The 17,492-nt window shown below is 44.0% G+C and overlaps 1 protein-coding gene across 1 annotated transcript in view; it reads right to left on the bottom strand.

The window, feature by feature from the left end:
• The window catches only part of pcdh1a (protocadherin 1a), an 88,397-nt gene extending 76,203 nt beyond the window's left edge, over positions 1–12,194 (bottom strand). Inside the window, exons 1-3 of the mRNA XM_034606943.1 lie at positions 11,588–12,194; positions 3,265–4,079; positions 201–2,387 (exon numbers count right to left, since the gene is read on the bottom strand). Coding sequence (XP_034462834.1) covers positions 201–2,387; positions 3,265–4,059 — 2,982 coding nt within the window. The 5' untranslated portion in view covers positions 4,060–4,079; positions 11,588–12,194. The remainder of the gene's footprint in view (positions 1–200; positions 2,388–3,264; positions 4,080–11,587) is intronic.
• Positions 12,195–17,492: the final 5,298 nt, after the last annotated feature.

Raw genomic sequence — 17,492 nt, forward strand, 5'->3', positions numbered from 1 at the left:
GTCTTTTAGGTATATTATGACACTACTACTGGAGCTGAAAACACAGTCCTACATGAGAGCTCAATAAGAATACCACCTATTAGGGGATCTAAAATTAAACTGTCCTTCTTCAATGCCCTGAAACAACGTGACAAATCAACCATCCACTCCTCTGACAGACCATTCAGGCAGCAGTTAGATTATGGAAGGCATGACTTTACCTGTTTGTTGTTGTACTTCGGTTGGCTGGTCTTGTAGCTGTAATCTGAGTACTGGTCTGATCCGGTCGAGTTGTCATCTCCTCCCGTTCCTACAAAGGTGTTGGCAGCGGGAAGGTCCTGGACAGCCTGATGCTTCTGTGAGGCAGAGGGCGATTGGGCCTGCAGCTGGATGGAAGGTAAGGGGGAGTTGGAGCGGTAGTGCCTGCCTATATCTGGGCTTCCTGGTGAATAGGTCAAGGGCAGGTGTATCCTGGGGCTATCATTGACTCCATCGAGGTTGAACTTGAGACTCTTTTGGAGGCTGACTTCCTCGTCGTCTCCAAGTGGTTTCGGGGACTTTTGGGGTTTTCCTTTCCTCCCTCGTTTGCCTTTGGTATTCTTTGGTGCCTGTTTGGGTGCGTATAAGTCCTTTGTTTCTTTTTTGCCAGCCTGATACCCACTTTTAGTTTCTCTCTGGATGCGGTGTCGAATGAACACCACCACCAAGATCAACATGACGACACCTGCCACACCGGCAAGGCTTCCAAATAAAATGTTACTACGCTGTGCTGCAAAGCCACTGTCAGGATCCCCAGCAATGTCCCTGTCCAGTGGAGTGTAAAGACTGTGTCCTACTAGGGCCTCCACTAAGCTGACGTTTGAAATGGTTTCATTGACATAGATGTGGACCAGGGCAGTTGCGTGACGAGCAGGCTTACCCCTATCGCTCACTCGCACCACTAGGCGATGCAGTCCACCGTGTTTGCTGGTCATCTCCTTTGCGAGAGTGATCTCCCCACTGGAAGGGGAGATGCGAAATAGCTGGTAAGGGTTTCCACCAGAGATACTGAAGACCAGTTCTGCGTTAGGCCCACTGTCCAGATCTTCAGCTTCCACTATCTCCACATGGCTGTCCGGGGAAGCTAGAGGAGACAAACGCCTGAAGGAGGAATTGGAGGGCTTAGTAACCACAGGGTCATTGTCATTTTCATCCAGTACATTGATAGTAACAGCCACATATGAAGACCTGGGTGGCTCTCCTCTGTCCACTGCTTTTAGACGGAAGGTGTAGCTGCTCTCTTTCTCCCTGTCGAATGAGATGCTTGAGAGAATGGTGCCCGTTCCATTTTGAACGACAAACTTCCCTCCATCAGGCTCTACAGAGAGTTTAACATGAGCATTCTCACCTTTATCCACATCCAAGACTGTTACCATACCAACTGGACTGAGGGGAGGCATGTTTTCCAAAACTGAAAAGCTGTAGCCGCTGAGCATGAACTTGGGGTCATTGTCGTTGCGGTCAAGGACGTTTATCACAACAGTCGCTGATCCTTTATGAACAGGTGAACCTTTATCTGCTGCTGTGACACGGAACTCATATCTTTCTTTATGTTCACGATCAAGTGGGCTTCGGGCTCTGACTTCACCTGTATTTGGGTCAATCTCAAAGAGACCTTTGATGGATGAGTCTGCCACTATATTATAGAGGAGTTCAGCATTCGTGCCGCTGTCAGCATCCGACGCTGTAACATCCAGTACCTTTTCCCCTGGTTGGTTTTCTTCCGCAAAATCCACCTCAAACAAGGTTGGGGAGAATATTGGAGAGTTGTCGTTCACGTCAGTCACCTGCACCTTCAATGAATTTGTACTTGAGAGTGCTGGATTCCCAGAGTCCACGGCCACAATCTCGACTCGGTAATCCCTAACCCTTTCGTAGTCAAGAGGAGTGGTGGTCTGTAGAAAATACTTCCTCTTGTTGTCACTGGACGAGTCACTGGCGGGGCGAAGCTGGAAGGGCACATCTCCCGCAACCACACAAGTTACCACGGCATTCTCTCCCTCATCCCTGTCAGACACTTGCACCAAAGCCACGGCTGTTCCCACTGGCATGTCTTCGGAAATGTTCGCCACTCCCTCGCTGTGTGTCACGAGACCAATGCCACGGATCTCCACGGCTGGTGCGTTGTCATTTTGGTCTGTCACCTCAATGGTCACAAATGTCTTTGAGCTTTTAGGTTGAGGACCCTTATCCTTTGCCATCACATAGAAGGACAGGCTGCTGATTTCCTCCCTGTCCAGTGGCCCTTTGACATAGATAACGCCAGTGGACCGATCAATTCGCAGGAGTTTCGGCACTGGGTCTACCGCCTGATGAAGGGTGTACTCAATTTCTCCATTAGGGCCCATGTCCGAGTCATTTGCTCTGACCTGCAATTAAAGGAATTCCATGGTTAAAGGCATGAATAATGTGCAACAATTTAGTGTTATAATTAAAGGGAAGCCAGAGAAAGAGTTTCTCTACTAATGATTGACCAGTGAATAAATACATTAATCAATGAACCTTGATCCTTTAATTGCATTGCATGTTCACATCTTTATTTAGGTATATTTCATTATTTCTCTTCCCATCTGCTTCAGATGGTTATGTCACTGAGCTTTTTTCTCCTGTTCTTGTTTTTTTTATGGCCCAGAGAAAATGTGCAAATGGAAACATGATGAAATATTAGGGCTGCTTTTTCTTTCATGACAGTCAGTGCAATGTCACAGCAGCAGGCAGAGCAAATCCTACAAAGAGCATCTTACTCCCACACTCTGGCATTGTCTATCTCTAGCTCTATATCTGCAAGTAGAGTAGCAAAACAAATGCAATACGTGGCTTAATTACCTGTACAGGCATAATGTCCTAATGCTCATATTCAAAATGCACATTAGAGCAATTGGAGGGGATAAAATGTACACATAAGAAGACATGTGATTCAACAATAACTAACCAGGGCCTTGTTTTCCAAGAGTCCTGCATTAGTGGTTATATTTTGAATAGAGACTTCTTTTTAAAACAACACAAGAGTAAAATGTATTTGGTTTGTTTTCATACATTAAAGCTATATCGAGGGAATAAACACAGTGCAAAATGATTTTTTCTACATCATCTTGATAAATTGGAAGACATTTGCTTTGTCTCTGAGCAGCTGAACATAAAATTCACAGCAGTACGTCAAGGTTCTTTGAATAATTTTGGTTGCAGCTCAACTGTGCACTTCAGATGGAAATTATGACTCAAAATTCGTTATTTAACAGATCTTACCTGCAATACAGAGTGCCCCACTGGGCTATTTTCAGAAACCTCGGCCTCATACGTGGACTTTTCAAACTTGGGGGCGTTGTCATTGGCATCGGTGACCACGACTCTAAGCAAAGCACTGCTGTAGCGCTGAGGGTTTCCTCCGTCCACTGCCTTGATGGTGAGATCATAGGCATCCTTTAACTCACGATCGAGGTTGCCCAGGACAATCAGCTGTGGGAGCTTCCCTCCCCTGTCGTCAGCCACTTGTAAACCAAACAGGGTTGCTGCATCTGGCCCGGCAGTCAGCGCGTAGTCGGCTACCCCATTCCTGTCTGAGTCCCTGTCTGTGGCCAAGGGTATGGAGAACAGCGCCCCCATGATCGTGTTCTCGGGGACAGAGATGGTGAGCACAGAAGAGGGGAACTGTGGGGTATTGTCATTGATGTCCTGTACCTCGATACGTCCTTCAATAAGTCGTGGGCTTTGATTTTGTATCAGATCTGTGACTGATACTTCAAATTCCAGGTAGCAGGGTTTACCCTTCGTCAGCGTGCGACAGTCCCTCAGGGTCTCTCTGTCTATGGGGATCTCTGTGGTGAAAATGTCCCCCGTCTTTCCATCGACACGGAGGTAAGGGGCACCCACCTCTAGCTTGTAGAGGTGACCCGAGTCAGGCAGTCCCTGGTCGGCTGCCAGGCTACCAATAAGGGTGTTGGGAGGCTGCTCCTCCTGGACGCGGTACAGGATACTGCCGTTAGCAGAGCCACAGCACAGCACCAGGACCCAAAAAAGCACTACGTGTGAATTCAGTTCCATTAGGTCATCAGAAGAAGGGCCTGTAAACGACAAATAGAGCAGGTGTCAAAATGTTATCTGGAAGTCACATTCATACATTTAGACCAACATATGCGACCTGTAAAAAAAAGCTGTATAGGCTAGTAACTTAACTGTAATTTGAACAGAAGCCACATCAACAAAACAGAACAGAAACAAAACAAACATTGTATTGTTCGTTCTATTATATTGTCAACATGTTGAACTGAAACAACAACACGCCTGCAAGCACAATATAATCATCAGACCGCAACAAAGAGAGAATAAGGATTTTTCTAATGTAATCATAACTATATTCAAACATGTTTCCTTCAATTGCTTCAAAAAAAGGACTCAACTTTATGTATTTCATGAAGAAGCTAATGTAGGGGAAAAAAGAAGATATTTATTTGGTGAGCTACACGCAAAACAAACTTGAGGGCCAGGGCGGATTATTTCAGATTTGTAATCAAATAAAAAAAAAAAAATGCAAACTCAGAGATTCAACACAGCCTAAGATGATAATTATTTCAGTATAACACTTCATGATAATTAGAGTTGAAGCAATGTAGCTCAAACAGTATAAACCACCCTCAGAAATAAGTCCTTATGAACTTGCAATGCGATGTTGTCTATTGACAAAGCTAAACTGCTCCATCTAGTTCATTACCAGTCAGGCCTCTAACAACATGGTTTTGCACACTAAGGGTCACAGAGGCAGGGAGATCAATTCTCCTCATGCAGATTATGCAACTTGGCCATTAGCTTCACATGTGGCTTGCAACAATGCACAATGCAAGAAATCCCCCCCCCCCAATGCTCCTTTGCTACTGGCGAGCTCAAACACTGCAATCATTGTTTGATTTTGAACTTTTCAACTATGTAATTACGACCCATTATTTTAGTGTCTTCTTTGATCTGTATTCCCTCCAGCTAAAGAATTCTGGCTTTTTTTCATGCTGCAGTGATTTTAGACTATAATTATTTCCAATGTATGTGTGTGTGTGTGTGTGTGTGTGTGTGTGGTGTTCTATTTGGTAATTGAAATGGGAGCAGTCATGAGGTTAAGTATCAAGGTCCAGTGCTCTGCAAAACTTAGTGGTGGCAGCATTTTACCAGTTTAGTGTGTGTGCCGCATCTGTGAGTGCCTGCTCACTAATCATGTAGAGTTCACTCCTGTGCGTGTGTCCACTGCTGCCCAGAGCAGTCCCTATTAAATAATGTTCCTTTGTCGCAGTCTTAACAAAATTGCAACAATACAATTTACTCAACTTTCTTGAATGATAAGATTTCCATAAGCCTTCAAAGAACATTGGGGTACTAACGTCTTGGCTTTTATTTTAGCAAGTAGCAAATGATCGACTCACTTTAACACAGAAAACTGAAAAATAAAATAATGCACAGGCACTGGGTCTAGTACTGGCCAAAACCGTAAGTGTAGGGATTGGAGAGTAAGCAGTGGGATCAGTGTATCCTTACTTTGTGTGGGTTTGAGAGAGATAGAAATATACATGAGTATGAGCAGCTAGTGTTATTCAGAGTTCAAATCTGAATTTTGCATTCTGCATGTCCTTACGTGAAAAGATAATCCAGAGAGGGGCAAAGTAAATGTGTATTAAGCCAGACAGCAAAACACAAACATACAGAAATCCGATGAGAAATCCAATTCCCTTTGAATACATTAAAATTGGAAGTGCAGGTTATTGATGTACTAATTGCGCAGATATCGATTGTGTCCCTCTTTACATTTTCAGGGGAGCCATCTAGTCGATGTGGCGTAAACAGCCGGTGTGTTTTCTCTTGGTACATGTGTTGCAAACGGAGGGGAAAAAGCAAACGGGAGCAAAAAACGAGATCAGAGGGTTCACGTGAAGAAACGTTTCTTATACCTAACTGACGCTTCACAGCCAAACATCATCAGTCGTGATGTCAGTTAAGAAGTGCGAGGAGGGAGTTCTACATGAAACTGTAAAATCTTCAACACTGCTATCCCGGCTTAAAGATCAGCATGCAGACATGTCTATTAAATAAAGACATTTAGATTCGGAGTCACTCAAATTGACATGCGTCGTATTGAGATCTGAAGAATCTAATAAAAAAATAAAAAAAGATTTATTGTATGATATGGTCACATGTACGTAATCATATTTAACACCTGCATCACTTTGCATTCCCCCCCCCCTCAATATTCACTGTGTATTTTAGGTTACAAGTAAAGAGACGATCCGGCAGTCGGACTGTAATTAATTAGTTTAGATATAAGTATTCCTCCGCTATTACAGCCGCCTCTAGAATGAATAGGCATCCTTTGATAGTGACATGATTGTTATGGTTGGTGACACTCATGACTTAATGTCTTCCAGTTGGCCTAATGCCTGTCTTCCAGATGGCACTGTGCCTGGCAGCCACAGCGAATTGGTGTTCCTTTTTTCTTTGTTTGCGTTTACATTAAAATTCATGTTGTTCATAAAATATGGGTTTTGCCATCACTCAGTGCAGATCTCCTATCGCTTAAATATTATTGACACCATGCCTATAGGTTTTTTTATCTCACATTTCTCAGTTATCTCACAATTTTTTTCCATCAAAAGCTTGTCAGGATGGTTTTAGTTTTCTTTTCTCATCTCTGACAAAGGGGATTATTTCGCCACTGGAGGATGTGCGTCTCCTTGAGCAGCTACGCGTCTCACCAAAGTTCACTACCTGAGCAGCAAAAAATGGGTGAATTAAAACTGCTGAACACAACTAGGAGTGACGTTTCCTGCAACTCAGCGCTTTTTCTCTGAAAAACTTGGTTATCATCTGCCATCCCAGATGGTGTGGTAGACCCACAAGACTTCACGCTGATGCAGGGAGATTGTGATACATAACTCAGCATAAAAACCAAGGGAGGAACAAGAGGTTAGTTTTCCACTATATTAGTATGTGTCATATTAGAGTCCTGGCCAACCACTCTTAATAAAACTTTTTTTTTTTTTTATGTTGTGTCCAGGATTAAGGTTTTGGCGTCTGTTAGGACTGAATTATACAATAAGAGTGCCAACAAGTGAGGCATATATTACAAACTGGATACGGTATTGCAACACAAATCTTCGGGACGTGTGAGGCTGAGAAATTGAAATCCTTTTGGCTATGAAAAGTCGCCCTGATAACTCCCGAACACTGTAGCTCACTTTAAGCAGTGATTACAGATTATAACTAGAAAATTGCAAGCTACAGTACAGTGCTCTGTGGTCGCTTCACCTCAGGACAACTTGGACCGGACTAATTCTTGGGTGACCCCAACTGTACTACAGGTTTTATGAGGGTAGCCTACACTCTACCTCCTTCATGCAGAGCTATTTTAGTTCTACAGACCTTACAGAGCTCCTGGTGTAATTTTCGTATGCACTGTATGCTGCAAGAAACATCCTGCTTAAACAGACGAGCACACTCACTCAGACACTTACGGAGGTGCTCTGGAGCAACAAATAATATTCCGAAGAAATATCTTTCCAAATAGAATCAAAGCGTTTCACTGTCTGAGTGAAGAGAGGACATAAATTCCACCAGTGAAAAAGCATGCAGCACATAGGCTCACGCTGTGATCGTGCAATAGTCCAGATGGTTCCAGCACAGAGAAAAAAAGTGAAGGCAGCCTGTACCACAGTATGGTAGTGGACCTTCAAAGACTAAAACTGGGTCCTGTGTTATCTACATCTCATGCAAAGAAATGTTTGACTTTGCAAGCGAAGGAATGCAGTCAAGGCAAAATTGTTCAGCAGTGGAAATTGAGGCTTTTAAAAAAACATCACAGAAGTCCGCCTGCCACTGCGGGACCGAAACCCAGCTGATTAAGACCATGAGGGGCGCCAAGTGCAAGTGCAACAGCACTGGACTGGAGAGTCGGTGTTTAATGACTCATGCTCAGCGTGGCCGTCAGTCCACACACTCGCAAGCGGCAGGAGAAGCTCACCCAAGCATACCTCTTCACCTGCCAATGACCTCTTCAGATAAGAGTGTCCCTAAGAGACAGTGGGTCTCACTCCTGCCCACCCTGTCACCTCAGAGTGTCTCGTCACTGAGGGTCGGCGATTCAGTCAAATGCAGGAGGGATTTGATTGATGAAGGACCGCATGGATGTTCTACTCTCTACTGTTAAATATAGACTTGCAAATAAACAGCATATACATAGATAGATAGATAGATAGATAGATAGATATTATCATACACTATAAAAACTGAAAAAGTGCATTCGATTTTTTTAGAAATCAAAATAAAGATATGCAAAAACCTCAAAAAGAAAAGGTAGAAGACCTGAATTGTAATAACGGGTAGGCGGATGTCTCCTCACATTAAGCCTACTTTCCTGCTCCTTCTGATCTCTTCCTTATCTCACGAGACTGCCAATTTCCTCCAGTGCCATTTTGAATGACAGTGGACACCCAAATTCTTCCTAGCAACTGCCGAAAATCCTTTAGCCTCCCATCTCCCCTAAAGGCTCCAAACCCAGTGCCAGTGCTGAAGGTGAAACACTCCAGTGGCAGCTAAGCATCAGTCAAACTGCAAGATCTGATTGAGACTTGCCCGGAGCCCTCACACACTGCATCACCCAGCTGACCCCATTGTTCAAGAGAACATTTAAACTTATACAAGTCTACAATTAGCATCCCTTCCTGTGTCAAACTGTGCGCAGTTGGCCTCGTTCCCGAGAGGGATACAATCCCCTGCTTTAATGATGGCAGGGGTCCTCAACCCCATGCTAAGACCCTGTTCATTCAGCCGGTCTTCTAAAACGGCAACTACCAGTGCTTTGGTGTGTTTCCTTTCCACCACAGGCAGTTGTCAAACTGTCTGCAGCAATGTTGACATTTAATAGACTGGAGGAATGGGAAGTATAAGGTTAATTGGTGCATTGTAATGTTAATGTTGGGCACAAGGCATCTGTATTAATTGACTCTTACTGCAGTTTCAGTGCTTATCAAAAAATACACATAAATTGGTAGCTCGGACCAGTTTGGATAGTATACAATGTGCTAATGTTAATTATTATTGAGGAAAATAAAGCGTAAATCTGAATAGGAGATTTATATGAAAAAATATGACATCTATAAAAGCAGCAATCAATCTATCATCAGTATTTCCTTAGAAGGTTTTGAAGGAGATTTGTTGATGCTTTTTTAGATGTAAAATGTCAGTTTTTGGCTTTAAGTAGAGGAAGTAGAAAAACATGTGGAAGTTTGTGGCTGCGTATGTGCCGTTATAACACATAATTAAGAAAACTGTCACGTGTTTCAAAAAGTCAGGTATTTAGAACATGAACAATATAATTGTGTTGCTGAGCATGAGCCCCTGTCCTGGTTACCATAGAGACAGACTATCTACTGAGTCAACTCAGGGACCGACTGGGTGACATTTGCTCTTTAAGTTGGCCGCTGCACGGGTCCAGAAGAAATGACACAAGCATAGAATTAACCGAGGCATAATTATGAAATTACCGATGTGTCAATGTGGGTTGTAGCTCCAAGAGAAACAATTTCAGGTAAATGAAATAAATGGCTTGTTTCTTGCAAATTGCTTGTTTTTGTTTGGCAGTGACTGCAGGGGAGCCTCTGACTCAGGAGCACGAGCAGTCGGCTGCCTCCTCTGCAGGACCAGAGCTTTCACCTGTTACCTGGTACAAATCAAGCCCGAGAATTTCTGCTGAGGGATGTGCTCTCGTCGGCTCCGCCACAGTGTGGAAAGATAACGGATAATTTAATGATTTTCTCAACTGATGTGATTTGATGTATTGGCTGACTCTGCGCCTTTAGCTAGTATAACAGGTGAAATCCATTTCCCTCCCACTAGCTTGATTTATGACGGGAGGTATCACAGCTCTGGGTCTTCTTGCAGCTAATCTACCAATAGAATTTACTGCAAAATGTTACCCTGCACACTTCGAGTGGCTGTAAACCCCGGCTATTGGTAATGAGAAAGTAATGGCCTTTGGTTGGAAACACTTGTTATGGGTATGGGTAGTTGATTTAGCTATTCGTGTAGGTTTCTCCACACACAGAACCGCTGATGGAGGGTCACTAGTACCACATAAAAACACCCATTGAATGCACCGCTATCAAAAAGGCTGCATTGCCCGGCGTGTTTAAAAAGGGAGATATGAACTCACCGACAGGTCATACACTTTGGATTTTTTTTTGTTGCTTTGTGCATTTTTACTAAAAAGCAGAGGTTTGGTTAGATTTCCTCACGGGGTTATTTGGCTGCTTTGGTGTTAGTCTGTAAAGGCCGGTGCTCTCAAGTAGCTGTCAGGGCAGTGGTGTCAGGAAAAAAACCATTCAAGCCCTTTCTGTGATAGGATCTTTACCAAATGGCAAACAGTTAGCCCATTACATGACACTAGATGGATAGATAGCTGGATGAATAGAAAGATGGATGGATAGACAGATAGATAGACAGACAGACAGACAGACAGACAGATAGATAGATAGATAGACAGTTAGACAGATAGATAGATAGATAGAGCTCAGGTCATCCCATTCATCGGCTCTATGTCTCGCAGACAGTTTGTCATATATGGGCTACTAGTGGGTCACAGGCCTGTTTTGATCCGCTCTGTTGTGACGGTCTACAGTGTGTGGGGGAACTTCCGACATCTCTATGTAGAGCACACCATTATAATGTGCCTGGTGGTCGGTGGAGTGGCAAGAAACAACACCCCAGACCCTCACTGGAAGGAGAGAGGAGATTACCCGTGCGGATGCGCTGATCAAAGATTTCTTCTTCTTTTTTTCCTATTCTATTCCTTCTCCAATTATATGCACCAATCCCCTCCATAGGAAAGCTGTCGATTGGATATTAACGCCGGCAGACTATACTTCAAAATTAGGGCTATTTGCGCAGAAATCGTTACTCGTGAGTAAACAGGGCTCCAAATAAAGATCCACTGATGCAGGCAATTAGTATGATGATGTTTGCAGTAAGTATAAAAAAGGAGATGGGGGCGAGGTGGAGGGGGTTGGATACGAATGGATCAGATTATCTGCTCCACAGAATCACAGAGGTAAAAATATAAAAAACAAAATGCGTCTGGACGCCGGTCCGGATCACATTGCAGAGCGTGCATTCATACTGTAGCTGAAGTGCAACGGTACGCAGACTTAATGCCATTACGCACGGTGGCTCGACCTCCGGTCCAGTCGGATGCGTTTTAATCGCGCCGGATCGGTTTTTTGTGTGTGTGTGTGTGTGTGTGTGTTTTTTAACAATCGAAAGGCGAGTCATTATCGCGTGTGACACATCTGGACTGTTGCCTCCCGCATCAACCTGTAACACCGAGCAGCTGCTGCATGTGTCGGCGTCTCTCCTCGCAAAGTGCACCGCGGACAACTTGTTGTAATAACAGTCCCTCAGGACCATGCACGGTCTGCGCAATCACTCCATTCACAAGTCAGAGGCGTTTTCGAAAGAAACTTCATTCACATCGCGACACACATTCTCCCCACAGAAGGGGACCAACTTTCTCCGGGCATTCGGCGTTTTATCGTTTCAGTACCTGATCCAGAGAGTTCTCGTTGTGCGCTTGTCGCGTAACCGTCCGCAGCTGACGCGTCCGCCGCCGGTGCTCCCAGAGGCAGGTGTCTATAACCCTCAAACCTCCATCACAGCGCTGGCAGCGAAAAATCACTTCCAAAAATCCACGAACTTTACGCGTCGGAGAAAAAAATGTAAGGATTCCCCGTGTTTTAGTCGTCCTGTGGAAACGTCGGTATCGGTCTGTCCGTAAGTTCTGAGCGGGGGTTTTGCGTGGTTCTCTTTAAGACAGGGCTGGGAAACGAGCAGTCTCATTCCATAAGGAGAGCCCACCGTGTGTCATCCTTCATTCAGTCCTCCAGTTGATCCCCGCCAAGATAATAATAACGCACGCGTTGGCGCATCCCTTTGGTCCCAAGTTTCTCCAAGCGCTTTCACCCCCCCTCCCAGATGCCTCAGAGCGCACTCCTCGGACGCACCGGGTGTCTGAGCGATGGCAACGCAAATGGCATTTTTGTTTTATTTTGCAAAGAGCTGAGCGGTCCTAAAGAAGAAGCCCATCTGAGGCTTTTTCCAGAGAGCAAGTGGTGAGATGCTGTTAGTTACTCTCCCCCTCTCTCTCTCTCTCTCTCTCTCTCTCTCGCTCTCTCTCCCTCCCTCCCTCCCCCTCTCTCTCTCTCCCTCTGTACTCATCAGAGCGTGGGAGGAGGTGGGGCTCCCATCCACCGCAGCACACACTAACTTCACCCTCCAACACCGCTGCTTACCAGGGAAACGCTGCGATTCCTACGGCTTTACGGAGATCTCATCAAACTGGGTCAGCATAAACACGAGGGGAGGACGATGCTTCTTCTTTTTTTTATTTTTTTTTTTCCTCCTTCAAATGAGCGTCTCGTGTAATCACAGTGCGCATCCTTCACTCCTTTTTCTTTTTTGTTTACGCCTGCTCCGAATAACCATCGCGTTTATGTCAAAAATGTTCAACTTGTCCAAATGTGATGTAACAGGTAGCCGCCACTGACAGTTTACTTGTTGATATGCATTCCATGTAGCCACACGAGAGGGCCTAAAATGGAAGCAGCCCCGGCCACTATTTATTCATTTGGCGCCACCCTCAGGCGGTTATAATAAAGAGAGGGGAAGTATCACAGCCTTTTGCATTAGCTGGGGGGGGGAATTTAGGGGGAATGGGATCTTAACACTGCTTGGTGTTGGAGTGATGCGCATGGTAAATGTTAAGTGGAGACAGCCCCCATATCAATTGCACAGGAAAAGAAAGAGGCAATGCTCTCGGTGTGTGGAATAAACTCGTTATGTCTGGCATCATCTATTAAAACTGCAGCAGGGTAATTACCAACTTAAAAAAAAAAAATGCTCTTGCTCAGGGTTATGAATCAGTGTGGCTCAGCAAGGGGTGAAATCCATCCCACGCCACGGTTGCTCTCTCCCCTTTCTCCCCAAACACTGATGCCATGTGAGCATAACTGCTTTAAGCACCGAGCCGGCAACAATGAGTCAAACACGGGTTTTGTCACAAAGGAAAGCCTTAAGCAATGTCCTCTGGAGAAAACTTGATTTCCTATCTTCCCCAGCCATTCCCCGGCAAGGAGTTTATCAGAGTGTTTCCAGTCTGTGATCCTTTACTCCTCCCCCATCTCTCATTAGCTGCAAACACACAGCTGTTGGGTTACCTCTCCAGGGCTCCCATTAAGAGCTGCCACTCAGGCTCCCGGTGTCCCTGAGCCAATCATGTGAGAGCTCCCGCCCACGCACTGCTATGCTATGCTGCTCTTCACCAGCCGTACTAATAACGTTTCAGTATTTTCACAGGTGGCCCATAAGTCTAGGAAGAAGAGGGCAGATAGAGAGAGGTGGTGGTGGTGGTGGTGATGAGGAAACACATCAACAGACGTTACCGTTTAGAGGAGTAAAACAAACAGGGCGTTCCAGTGCTGAGTGACCAGCCGTCAAATAATTACATTTCACATCAACATGTTCAAAAGCCTCATTTAGAAATAGTCGGTTATGTGATTGCAAACAATTTAAATTCATCATCTTTTCAGTTAGCAGAAATTGAGTTTGGCGATCTTCGGCTGCTTAATTGAATATTCTCTCTCAAACTGTTCAGCCGTGCGTTTTTGGCAACTAATCACATTAAAGAAAATGAGAATCCAAGGCAATGGTTTAATATAATCACACTTCAGGTCTTTGCAAACCAAATCCCTATACTTCCCGTATGTGTTTTACAATCCGTCATCCAATAAACCTTTCACACTGAGTCAGAGGAGCATCATTATTCCATTTGTTCCAAAAAGTCACGGAAGGAGATAAAATGAGGAAGGAGGATGGTTTTTTTGATCCTCTGCCTTCTTGAAAAAAGAAGAAGAAACACTGGGACACTATTCGATCTAGAGAAGCCGTCAGGAGGAACAAGAAGAATTTCATCTTCTGATCAGGAGCTGCAAAATTCCACTTCCAAGTCTATTTCAGGATTTCAGGATGTCAGTAGTCCAGTTTGATTCGCTAACCGGAACTGAGACTCCAAGAAAGAAAAAAAAAACATTTCTGTGATCCAATTGATCCCGAACAGCTCAGACAACTCCCTGAAACTCCGCTGACAGATGCAACAATCACAGCAAATCGAAACTTGTACGAAACCTTAAATGACAAACACAAGTTTCATAATCTGTGTGAAAATCGATAAACACAGCGTGAGGATGAAAAAAATATAGACTTGGTTTGCAAAGACCTTTAATCTGTATGTGGTATTTATTTAAGTCATCGCATTTCTTCAACCACACAATAGCTTTGTCCATTTCAGGTATATAAGAGTGTCTGGAGATCCTACGTCACGTGATGCCTTTATTTGTCACCTTAAAGAACGTCTGTTTGTTTCCCTCTCACCTGCTTCTCGGTGGCCATATTTGAGTATGAGAGAGGTAAACCAAGGACAAGGCGAAGGGAATCTGTGCATCAGGGACAAAAGGAGAGAGAGAGAGAGAGAGAGAGAGAATGCCTCCAAACTCTCCCTGAATCCCCGGAAGAGTCTGCCCACCATGCAAGACGCTGGCCAGCACATCGTCCACACCAAGCTCTGCCTTTTTTCTGTTTTACAAATCTGACTTAGTCATACAAACAAATATAATCATCCCTTAAGTGTTTTTTTGAGACACATCTGCATTTCCGTCGAGCGATGCCGGAAACTTTGAAGCTCAGTGCTCTCGAAAAGAGGCAGACAGAATGGCAGGATTCCAGGATCAGGGTTTGAATGCCATTGCGGTGCGCAGTAACACAGTGTGTGAATGTGATCTGTATACATTTACATCTTTTCTCTTATCACATACCACACCTGGAGGAGGAGCCCCCCCCCACCCCACCCCTTGCGTGCACACATAACACACACATCACCCTGCATTCACGCACACACCTATCAACCCACAAACATACACACATTTTTGCAGGAGGTGTATACGGAGAAAAGACAAATAGACTTTACAACAGACTGATGCAAATCCGAGTATATAATGCAAATATATATGTAAACAGAGACAAAAATAGGTAAAATAAAAGCTGCAGCAGAATGTGAAGGCTAAATCCACGCTGAATGAGAATGGGCAAATATCTGCCACTGCTGATCTGCTCTCTATAGATACAAATAGTCAAGGATGCTGTACCCTCTGGTCACATCAGTCAGCGATGCCCGATGCAGATGTTGTGCCTCTGACAGGTGATTGAAAACATCATGGGGAAGCGAGGCTAGACGTTTTAAGCCCACAGGCACCGGCACAGCAGCAGTTTTCCACCATAATGTGATTCGGTGTGGATTTACTCTTTAAATGTCACCACAAAAAAAAAGAAAAAGAGAAAGAATCCAGTCAGGGGGGATATTTCATCCTCAGCTATGGAGAGAAACATCCTTTACCTGCCTCACATTTTCTTTTCTCTACTCAGGCAGACAGCGGGTAAAAGGACGTGTTGGATTCGGATTTGTAGCACATCCACTTGTGGAGCGGGAGCAGTCACAGATGGGTTGACCGAGGGATTGAAGGAGCAGCGATGCGAAAAGGAACTTTATGATTCTTGAACAGTTCAGCAGAGACTGAAAGCCCGGCAATACAGAGTCATCATTTTAGCGGGGGGGGGGGATCAATAAAGTGCCGTAAATCTGATTTACAAAATGTGTTCATCCTAACTGAAGTAAGTTTTACAGTTATTTGTGAATTAATACATACAAAATAATATTTATATATATATATATATATATATATAATTATGGAATATCTCCAAACCTAGGCCTTTCATTCCGTAATGGGGTATGCACATCCATTCATCTTCTTCACTTTTAATTCCTTGTTTAATTAGTACTTCTTCAGCTGTAACAGTTTGATCATAAAAGCAAGTCTCTTCTGTAGCCGGCCCAATTCCAGTAAAAATTTCCTACATGACTAATTTCTGCTTTGGTTTGATATTCTGCCGCTCAAATGATGTAATAACATAATCGTGCATGGTCCAATAAGCTGAGGAAATGTTTTTTTTGTAATATTACAATAGGACGGAATTTTTTTTGTATCTCCAATTCATTATGCAACTTTGCACCTGAAAATTTATGAAAGGAATATGAAGTGAGGATTATTAACAGTATGAATGGAGTTTCAGTTTGTACTGAACATGTTGATATATCACTGTAGAAATCTCAACACCTCTGTAAAGATACAATACAGTGCCATTCAATCTTAAACAGGGCAAGAGACGAAACTTGAAAATACACCCATGTTTTTGTTCTCACGTATACGGTGGCAGAGACATCTCACACAAGTGCATTATGGAAAACACAAATGCAAAAGCTACACAATGGAAACCACTAGAGTTCCTTGCTGTGGTCTAGCCCTGGTTTGTGAAAACCTGGACAAGCCAGTCGACGCTTAAAATGGGATGCTTGTATATTTATATACGGTACAAGTGTGTTCTTCCTTTGTGGTTTGCTCCAAGCACCTGTATCCCCTTAAATAGACAAGCATCAAATTGGATTGACTTGTCCAGGGTTTCCAGAACTGCAGCGCACATGATCGCAGAAAAAAAAGAAGAGAAAAAGAAAAATACTTGACAGCAGTAAGTAACTCCGCTCATTGTCAACATTGTGGTTGTGTTTCCGTTGTATTGCTTTTGTGGCTTTTGGAGTCACGTTGTCACTATTGCATTTGTGTTGTTGTGGCCCTTTCATGTTTTCCATTGATTCTCGTGCGGGATGTGTCAGCCCCCTGTACACCCCAGTTGAATTTTGTAGATTATATCACAAATCTCTTGTCAAGAGAAAGAAAGAGAGGAAGAATATTTTTTCTGAGGGCAGGTGTAATCTTTCAACTGAGACGTGTTGACAACTGATTTCTTAATGCCACACTGGCATTTTTAAGGAGATTTAAAAGAGGTGTTTACAAAGCTGTCAGCACCACATTAACAACTCACTGTCTGTCCTGTCAGGATTTAGCCTTCACTGTGTGTGTGTGTGTGTGTGTGTGTGTGTGTGTGTGTGTAAGGGGGCACAAGGCAGGTACTTTTGTTCAGATAGAATAAATAAAGATAAAGGGTTAGGGTTAGGGGTTGTGCTAAACCTTGTATGAGTAGAAAGATAAGGCTGGTGATGGTCATGGGTTAACACCGTACTAACACCCAGTCCCTTTCTTCTTCCTGAGTGAGATCTGACCCTCGGCTTCCCTCATAGCATCAAACACGCCGGTGGAGGTTCACAGAAATTCCACGCGCAGCCTCTGTCTCTCGTAGCTATTATTTACTGGGAGAATATACCGTGAACTTAAATCAAAACAAGCGAGAGCATTTGGACTTATGTTTGGCCCCGTGTGGTTTGGTTAATTAACAGAATGGGCTCTCTATCAAGCGGAGAGTATTAAGAGGGGGAAGGATCTGCATCA

Source organism: Hippoglossus hippoglossus, chromosome 14, assembly GCF_009819705.1.
Source record: "Hippoglossus hippoglossus isolate fHipHip1 chromosome 14, fHipHip1.pri, whole genome shotgun sequence".
In the NCBI taxonomy this organism is placed as follows: domain Eukaryota; kingdom Metazoa; phylum Chordata; class Actinopteri; order Pleuronectiformes; family Pleuronectidae; genus Hippoglossus; species Hippoglossus hippoglossus.